This window comes from Crocodylus porosus, unplaced genomic scaffold (assembly GCF_001723895.1).
Source record: "Crocodylus porosus isolate Cpor-Errol unplaced genomic scaffold, CroPor_comp1, whole genome shotgun sequence".
NCBI classification, from domain to species: Eukaryota; Metazoa; Chordata; order Crocodylia; family Crocodylidae; genus Crocodylus; species Crocodylus porosus.
This window is the reverse complement of record NW_017728924.1, coordinates 2757074-2766329: the sequence shown is the minus strand read 5'-3', so window position 1 is coordinate 2766329 and position 9256 is coordinate 2757074. Positions and strand designations below refer to the sequence as shown.

Sequence of the window (9256 nt, the reverse complement as noted above, 5' to 3'; positions counted from 1 at the left end):
CTAGGGTCCTATAGAAACCAGAAAACTAAGGACAGAGTTACAATTTTGCTCCTTTTTGGTGCACTACAAATGTGCACGTAGGTAAATCTCAGAAGTGCTCTGAATTATTTTGCTTTTGTGTACACTGCAGGGGCAGAATGAGTCAAGATCCCATGTTAAATAGGTGCTTAGCAGAGCTGAAGGGCTTACCAGTAGTCGTGCAAGGAGTACTTAGACAGACAGGGTGTCACCAGGGCTCTAGTTAGCCCCCACAACCTAGCATGTTGGCATGGCTCAAGCTCTTAAAATTCTATGATAAGCTTATGAAAGTACTCATCACCTCTTTCATCTGAATTTAAAGACGGGGGGGGGAGGGGGAGGGTACCATGTCCAGAAAAATTAGATACAGTTGCTAGAAGGAGGAAAGCGGAGACCAGCTAGATACTTAGGATGCATGAGGCCAAGTACCATCTTTGAATCAAAAGAAAAAACCAGGAGATTCAGGCTGATCCGAGGGAACAAGCAGCTAAATGATTAACAGAAATAAGACAACAGCAGCAGCACCAGCCGCCGCCTGCTTCTGGTTGGAGGCCAGAAAGGATTTTGCATTCCTTTCAAACAGCATATATAATCCTTTTATGTAATGCATTCATACCTTTATCTGTTTTATTTCAGCATTTTTTTAAATCAGCTGCTTACAGTTTAATAGAAAAAAGGTGAAAGCATCTTCATGGAAAAAGGAAGATTAATGCTGGAAGTAAGAGGGCATTTTTTCTTAGGCTTTTTCTCCAGTCCTAGTGACACTTTGTAGGGAACAAATATTGGTCCTAATCTTAATCCTGTGTATCCCATCCTGGAGCAGTATTACTTTACTCCAAAGCCATACAGTAGCGTCAGGTGAGTCTGCATTTGCTTTCAATTATACACACAACTACATTATTTCATTTTGTTTTTAGTTTTTATAGTCAAAGAAAACCATGAACCCATTACTTCTGTTGGGGAGGGAGGAAGCAGCAGAGGCAGTTTGAAAAGATTACACAGATTGATAACCAGTGCGACTTTTCCTTCTTCCAACGATATAAGAGATAAAGACAAGAATGATAAGGAAGCCAAGTGCCACACCCACTGCGATGGGGATAAGAAAGTTCAGGTCAGAATCAGCAAAGCACTCTTCAGCTGTAGAAAGAAAAAAAAAAAAAAGGCAAGGGAGAGGAAATTAGTAAAGATTAGTAAAGCAAACCAAGCATTAGACCAAACAAGGAGCACAGAAGTACACATTTTTCTTATATTGCTGTCTCTAGATCCGATTGTGACCGGTATCTAGCATCCAAAACTCACATCTTCCAAAACCTAGAGAGGAGCTAACACATCTGCAGTTGCAGGAACTTGCTTGTAAAAAACTTCTCTCATCCAACTCCCACCAACACACAAAGATTAGCCTAAGCCAATTACTCTTTGTTCATCTCCGAGCCAAGGCAGCCTGAACATTTAGGTAATTGGATTACCTACAGGCAGAAGGTACAATTTGAAGTGAAGACAGGGAATGTTTAGGAAGGCAAAGTATCAGTTATATTTAGCCATCCACATGGCAGCAGCAATGCCTTAAAAACCAGATATGCCTGCATAACTGAAAGACTGAAAACACTGACAGACATTCCTTTGGCACATTCAGCTTTATTTTTAAATCCATCTGGTACAAGATAAAAGTTATCAGTTTCAGAGAACGATGTAGTACTTGTTGAAATCAACATGTGTTATCATAAAACAACTCTAACGTTATACAATATTCTGGATGTATAGCGTTGGAATATACACTATTAAAGAGTTAGTACGGTCTGTTTTGGAGCAGACATAGGACTGGGAGCCAGCTCCAATACTAAATACAGGCCTCAGACAAATGAGAGCACCTTTGGGGAAAAAAAAGGTTTACCTGCACACCCCATAAAGGCTGAAGGACCAGTACGACTTCACTTTGCTAAAGTCAATGTCTACCAACAGCACTAAAATGCAAGATTCATCAGTCTAAAGGCTGTTACTGCCTCCTGGTGATATGCATCTTGTATCAATCTTTTGAGTTGAATCTTGCCTTGTTTTTGAGCATTTTGAAGAACAGGATTAAGTTCTGCTGAAGAGCCAATTAAATTGTTCTGAAGAACAACTTTTACTTGGTTTTAGATTTGAAAAGAAAAACAGCAGTATCATGCACAGACTTAATACTGAGAAAGAGAGAGATACCAAGGGGGTAAAAAGTAGCAACTATTGCCTTAAAGGCCTGCCTATATGAAGCCAGTCTGTCAAAGACTTAGCCTTTATCCAATGGATTTACTGTGCTTAAATTTGGCTCCGAGGCAGACAGTAACTTGATAGCCAATTACCCCCATCATCTTTTTGAAAGAAAAACTGGAACTTGAAGTGTCATTGGATTAGATGCAATAGCTACAAAAGTGGGCCCCAAAACCAAGTTTATCTGAATTCAGGACAACCTGAAGAAACAGGCAGCTAAAGTTCAGAAAAAATGAGTATTATGAAGCAAATTATTCCTAAAATGATCAGAACCCACCCTGAAAAGTATTTAAGGAGTCAGATAAAAAACAACAGCTTTTGTTTTAGTCATGTGTTACTTTAAAAGTAATTGTTAAAAGAAAACAAACAAACAAAAAAACCTCTTTTACAAAAAAGAGAGAGTTTCTTATGAAAGATTAATGGACAACACTGACCAATTTGTTACTGCATGGTAGATTTAGATCATTAATATTGACAAGATCATTAATATTGACAAGTTAATTTAAACACTGAAGAAAGGCGACTTACATGTAGTATTAAAATACCTCCCTCCTCTCTTTACAGGAGGGAGGAAAAAGTATGCCCATTTAAGCTACAATTAGGGAGACATTAGTCGTTACTGGAAGAAGCCCTGAAGAACTAAAGATTAAATTAAAACCTAAAACACTCAATCCATGCCCTTTCATCCAAGTTTATAAAAAAACTGTCCAAATTATCTTCCAAAAGATAACTAATATTATCACTAAATATGAAAGAATGAAGCTGCATAACATAAATATTCCCAAGGAAGAGCTTTCACAAAAGTTACTGCATATTTAAGCCTTAGAAGAGTAAGGCTTAGATTTAAAAAAAAAAAAAAAAAGGCAAACAGTTCCATCCGATTCACATATCTTATAGCCTGGCCCAGAGGTTCTAGCCACATGACTAGGCGATCTTCCCTTTTCCTCTTGATTTGCAGCTTTTGAAGTACACTTTGTTAAGAGACAGTCATAAGGTTAATTAAGCACTAGCCCAAAGAGATTACAGTATTTTGTAGGCATTGCCTTTGGTACAAGATTAAAAAAGGAAAGCAAGAGCAAGTTATACTGAAATAATTTCCCTTAGAGGACTAGAGGTACAGAATCTCTAAGCTGCAAAAGTGAAAGCCAATTTTAACAAGTCTATTATGGGTACTCAGAACACACCCTTAATATTTAGCTAACTGTATAAAAGACACAGCGAGTAATAAAAAAAAAAAATCAATAAGCTGCAAGTATATAGATTGATTACATACATTAATACTTGAAGATAGCCACAGCAAACACAAAGTGCTATTTACAGAGTAGGAACAAAACTACACATTTATTCACATAATGCCATGGTGTACATAAAATCATAGGATTACTGAAGTGGTATTTTTGGAATATAGACTCAAAAAAAATTTAGTCCGATTAAATTGGCCATGGATTAAACCAGATCACTCAAGTTGGTAGTGCTACATTTGATTTAAGCCTTCTTAGCCAGAGGTCAGTTTACAGGGAAAAAAGTGTTGCCTTAACTGTACAGGTATGTTACCAATTTGTGGGTCTTTAAAAAGAAAGTTTCTGATTAAATAAAGGCTTTCCCATTTTTAAAATTGTTCGTATCCAGCATTACGGCGTTTCTTGTGGCCAACAAAGTAAGCCATAAGCACTAGAATAACTAATCCTCCCAAAGCTGCTCCCACTGCTATGGGCACAATGAAGTTGTCCACATCAAGGCTGCAGTCTTCCGCTAGGTAGAAAAAGGGCAAGGTTTGAAAAAAATAGGCATGTTAAACGCTGCCACCTCCCCATTGTTCAGATAGCCACCCTCCTCTTCATCTTAATGCTACATTTCCCCTCCAAATAGATCCCATTTTGCAGGAACGGGATGGTCACACCTCCTATTTCTGGATACCCAACTTAATGTTTCAAGCCCAAATTTCCAGAACCCACTTCTAAGTTAGATGGTAGGGGTTTATGAATGATTAAATTAGAAAAAAAGAAAAAAAGGAGTCACATCCATTTACTTTTACAGTTCTAGAGTTTAACCCTCTACAGTAATTGGTTAGGATTCCCAGACCAATAAAGCAATAGAAAGCACTTATTCTGAACCTCATTTTTTCCCCCTTTAGCATTCTGGGCAAACGGAAGTCATCTAGCTCTTAATAAGAACCTTTTTGCTTTCCAAATAAAATGATTTGGAAGACAACAAAAGTTAGTCACCCATGTCTAGGGGCAGATGATTTAGAAAGATTAAGGTTAACCATTGCAAATTGTATATAAATATTCTCATCCGGGTTGATTTTAAAGATGCTCAGAAGTATGAGGTGCTTGGATGCTGCTGATCCATGAACTCTAGTGAGATTTCTCTCCTTGAGGAACCTAGCTTTAGACCATTTTGGAAGTCCTGAATATCTCCCCCACACACACTTTTTTTTTTTTTGGAAAGAAAAGCTTTGTAGTGTTTTGGGACAAATTTTAAGTTTTTTTGCATGACCAATCCAAGTTTAAGGCAGTCCATGTCTAGTGAGTCTTGAACAGGAAGTACTGCTGACACTAGCTACCATATAGTACCTAGAACTTAAGATGGGGAACAAAAGATGGGCATAATACCAATACAACGGTGGCAAAATTGCTACAACTGATGTATTATATAGGTTAGGTCAGTAGAGTAAGCAGACTAATTTCTTCTCTTGCTCGTGTTAATTAGTAATGTAAAACCATGGATTGGCCTAGCTAGACCCAATGAGATGCAACAAGAACAAGGTTCCCAAAATGCGGAGTACAGCGTGTGCAGAGCTGCTCATTTTGACAATTAAAAGTAGAGCTGGAGGAAGCACAAGTGAGTTTAGGACTGCAGGGTAAACGAGGCAAAACTTGAGAAAAATATTGAGTAACTGTTCAAGTCAGACAAAGATCATCTTGCTCCCACTACTAGGGCATGATTTCCCCATCCTCACAGCCCTGGACTCCCTTAGCTTCCTGCAGCTAGCAGCAGCAGGAGGGAGGGCCTAGTAGCAGCTAGGCGACACACCTTAACCCCTCACGGGCTGCCTGTTGGACAGCCCTAGTTTATATGGTAGACTATGCCAGTATGACAATACCTTTGCTCTACTCCAGGAGTAAGACCTGCATCCTGCGCAGACTAAAGAAGTCAGAACTTAGGAAAGCCACCTCCAAGTATTTTGGCACAATTTTGCCGATGCTTCCCAGAACAGCATCCCCTCCCCTCCCTGCTTCCCTACTTTTGTTCAAATGATGTTAGTGCACCCAGTTCGTACTTGCAAAGATCCCACCCGAAGACAGACTTTGAGAAACACTGAACCATTCATAGCCGTGATCAGAATCAGCCGATTAGAGCCAGCTTACAAACAATACATTTTGCTAGTCAATACGATTCTACTGGGTTAGGCAGAAGAATTGCAGTTCAGCATGAGAGTTGAGAGAGTCAGACAAACTGGATCAGATATTAAAATATCTAGATTAGTAGTTCAAGTTGTCTGCTACTTATAGGCTGGGGACCAAAGTCCTCCTCAGGGGAATACAGAATGAAGTGTTGAAAACTCAAATGTAAGAGGCCTTTCCAGAGGCTTCTTGCAGGTGTAGGATAATTAAGTTGAAAACCTTCCAATTTAAAAAATGGACAGAGAATCGGTATCAGGAGGAAGTTTTTCCTAGTAAATGACCTTTATAGCACTGGAAACTATTATAAAGCAGCCAAATTAAAAAAAAAAAAAAAAATAATAATAAAAAAAAATATGACCAGGTTTCCTTAAGAAACGGAAGAATCTTTATTGATTAAAGCATACGTTGATTAAAATTGACAAGTCCCTATAGAGAAACACAATACAGAAATCTAGTGGTTTATTTAATTGTGAAGACGACAAAAAACTCAGATGTTTACATAAGCCAGTTATCTGTACACCAGCTACAGAGATATTTTTCATCTCTGAACCAAACACCCTGGCATACAAGTCAGGGATGTCTACATCTTCAAAAAGGTATACTTCATTTTACTGAACTTGAGGAAGAATTTGCTTGGATCTTGTATGCAGTCCCTCAGATGTGCCATACCAAGACTTAAAAAGGCCAAGCATTCATAGGGACAGAAGGAATCGGTGTCATATGCTAAAGCAGACCAACAGTTAACCGGCATATATAAGACATCAGTTACTGGAACTGTTAAACACAGAACTTTATAAAATTGCTGGAGTTGCAGATTATTTTTAAATATTAAGCCTATCAATTTGCAAACTTATCTAAAATTAAACATTGGATGTTGAAACCAGAAACTGGCTTCTGGTTCCTGAAGTCTCATTTACTTTTTTTTTTTTTTTTTTTTTTAAATTTGAATTGGACTAAAGCTTGAATTTTGCTTGTAAATATCTTTGGCAGGAGTTCTTCACTCATTCTTGGTCCTTTAGCCAGCATCTCATTAAAGTCACTGTGAAAGACCAGTTTGTTACCAAAAGGATCCAACGCAACTTGAGTAGCTGTTTGCGTACAACTATGTATACCCTGGAACAGTTATCATGACAATTCCAAACCAGTTTTGAGATTGGATTTTAGTTCAACAGGTAATAATGAAAATCACCAGTTCATCTGTTGTTACAACATATGCGGACTCGCATGTAATCTTTTCTAAAGGATATTTTCATGCACCATTCATCAGAAATGACACATTGCTTAGGCAGCCAGAGAAACCTGGCTGTATAGTGAGGGTTAGTCTACGTGCTGCAGTTTAAAAGAATATTCCTACTGCATTACAGATCTTTGGAAGCCATTATCTTCTCCAAATAATAGGGAAAAGGTAGTGGGTCAGAGTCATTCTGCTTTATGCATTAACAAATGCTACACATATGCAGTTTTATGCTTCGCCACACAACACACAAATCAAGCACAAGTTATAGAAATCAATTTATACAACCTAACCATGTACTGGACAGTTACAATGCAAGCTCTGATTAGTGAAGAATCATTTAATAGGAAGATTTAAGAACAGCTATGTGTTGCAACAGTTAGCACTGGCTCACTAAAAAAAAAAAAACACAACAAAAAACTGAAAGCGTCTTTAAAGACACCACTCAAAGAAAGCAACATGACAATTTCTGTACAAGGTACAGTATAAAGTTAAGTGCACTTTGAGTCCTGGAATACTTTATAAAAGTTCCTATTCCCTTTTCTCTAAGCTGATGCCAGCAAGAATACTATACTACTTCAGTAGAATTCTACCTTAGATTTATCATCTTAAGAAGGGATATCACATTGTCATGTGCATGAGTAATTCAAAACTTTGTGCCTAGCAGTTTTCTAAAGCCATTTAGAAACCGGGCTTAAGAGTTCCAATTTATCTATTAACTGATGAAGTTAACTCACATTTGTTTAAAATATGCAAGCTTCAAGGAAAAAAAAGCTACTGCAGTTACCAAAAAGGACTGAACTACTGTTAGACTGGTCGCCTATGCCAATCAAAAGAGAAGCTTGCTCAAGAAGCATGGCATTTGGTGCTATGAACCAGGAAAGAATTACTAGGCACTGTTTAAACTAGCAAGGAGCACTTGAGTCCGTCCAATGTACAGTGATCAATGCAGCCAGGTTACTCTGCAAGTATGACAATAACCAAAGAATGCAGGAGAGAAGCAAGTACAAATTCAATGCAGTTTTAAAAAGCTGCTTGACGCATCATGCTAGTAACCCAGATTAGACAGCATTTCCTCTCAACTATTCCCTGCTTTAAATGTATTGCATGTAAGAGTAGCAGGCAGAAATTCCAATTATTTTAGTGTTTGCAAGGCAAAATTTTAAACTTAGTAGTTTGACAAATGCTTTTGATGCTGCCAGGACAGTTAGGAAGCCTATGCTTTTCTCCTGGTTCAGAGAAGCTTAAGAGTGTACCTTCTCCAAGTCTCCAGACCTAATTACACGAGGCAACTGGGGTTTTATTTGGGAACTTGCACTTGCTTCATTTAAAGTGAAAATCAGAACAGTGATCACATTTCAGATTCACAACGTTTGATATCCAGCATAGCTTTTTCTTCTGCCAATTAAGTAAGCAGTCACTATAATGACAATCAAGCCAGCAAGTGCAGCACCAACTACAATTGGGATAAGAATGGTGTCATCATCCAGCGAACACTCCTGGGCTGTAGATGAGAAGAAGGGTATGACAAAGAATAAACAAAAACAATGTTTGTGAAGAGTGGTAGGAAAAAAAATGCTCCTTTATTTTCCTTAATACACAACTGAACTTCAAGTAGATCTACTATATCATAGATATATAATATATGAAGAGAAAACTATATGAAAAATTCATGAGTAACCAACACCTGTACTAAGTGTTAGTAACTGCAGGCATTTCTGGTTGTTACTGCATCTTAATAATGCTTTGTGTTGCATCGGGAAAGAGCCCAAAATAAATTCATATTAGATATGCAAATACCTAAAAGTTGGACTTAAGAGATAAGCACAATAAAGCACAAGTTCATCTAGAGAGTTAGGCAAGGCAGGTTTAAAGAGAAGTGAATGCAGTATCAAAAGCCAAGCGGAAGCAGCAGTTAGTGAATGCATGGGAGACGGTGACTGGAACAGGCAAAAGACGATAAAGCCAACTGCAGTTTAAACTAAATTACTCAGTATGCTTACAGTCCAGTTTTTAAGTCAGTTTTGTCACATTTCATTGCACTTGAAAACAGGAAGTTTAAAGGCAAGTGTTGGAAGTGTGTTTCCAAAAACCTACTGTAAGCCGAATGGTCTGTAGTAGGGGTGCACCAATAAAGACTTTTGGGGCCGATACCAACAGCCAATTCTTAAGGAGGCGTATCAGCCGACACTGACCCAACTTCCAATACCAGCCCAGCAGAATTGGTAACTCTGTTGTGGTGGAAGCGGGGTGGGGTGCGGTGCTGGTGCAAGTGCTGCCCAGCCAGGGTGGGACAGGCACAGGATGGAGCTGTGGCTTGTCTAGGCTGTGTGGGGAGGCAGGGCTGGCACCC

General features: G+C 38.5%; 1 protein-coding gene across 4 annotated transcripts in view; it reads right to left on the bottom strand.

Annotated features, from left to right (window-relative positions):
* Positions 1 to 591: 591 nt before the first annotated feature.
* LAMP2 (lysosomal associated membrane protein 2) overlaps positions 592 to 9256 on the bottom strand; it is a 23763-nt gene continuing 15098 nt past the window's right edge. For 2 of the 4 annotated variants that reach the window (XM_019540192.1, XM_019540195.1), the window contains exon 9: positions 1638 to 4014. In XM_019540192.1, coding sequence (XP_019395737.1) covers positions 3872 to 4014 — 143 coding nt within the window. In that variant the 3' untranslated portion in view covers positions 1638 to 3871. Of the gene's footprint in view, positions 1156 to 1637; positions 4015 to 6031; positions 8408 to 9256 lie in introns of those variants that run through there. The other 2 variants (XM_019540193.1, XM_019540194.1) reach the window with 2 other exon arrangements.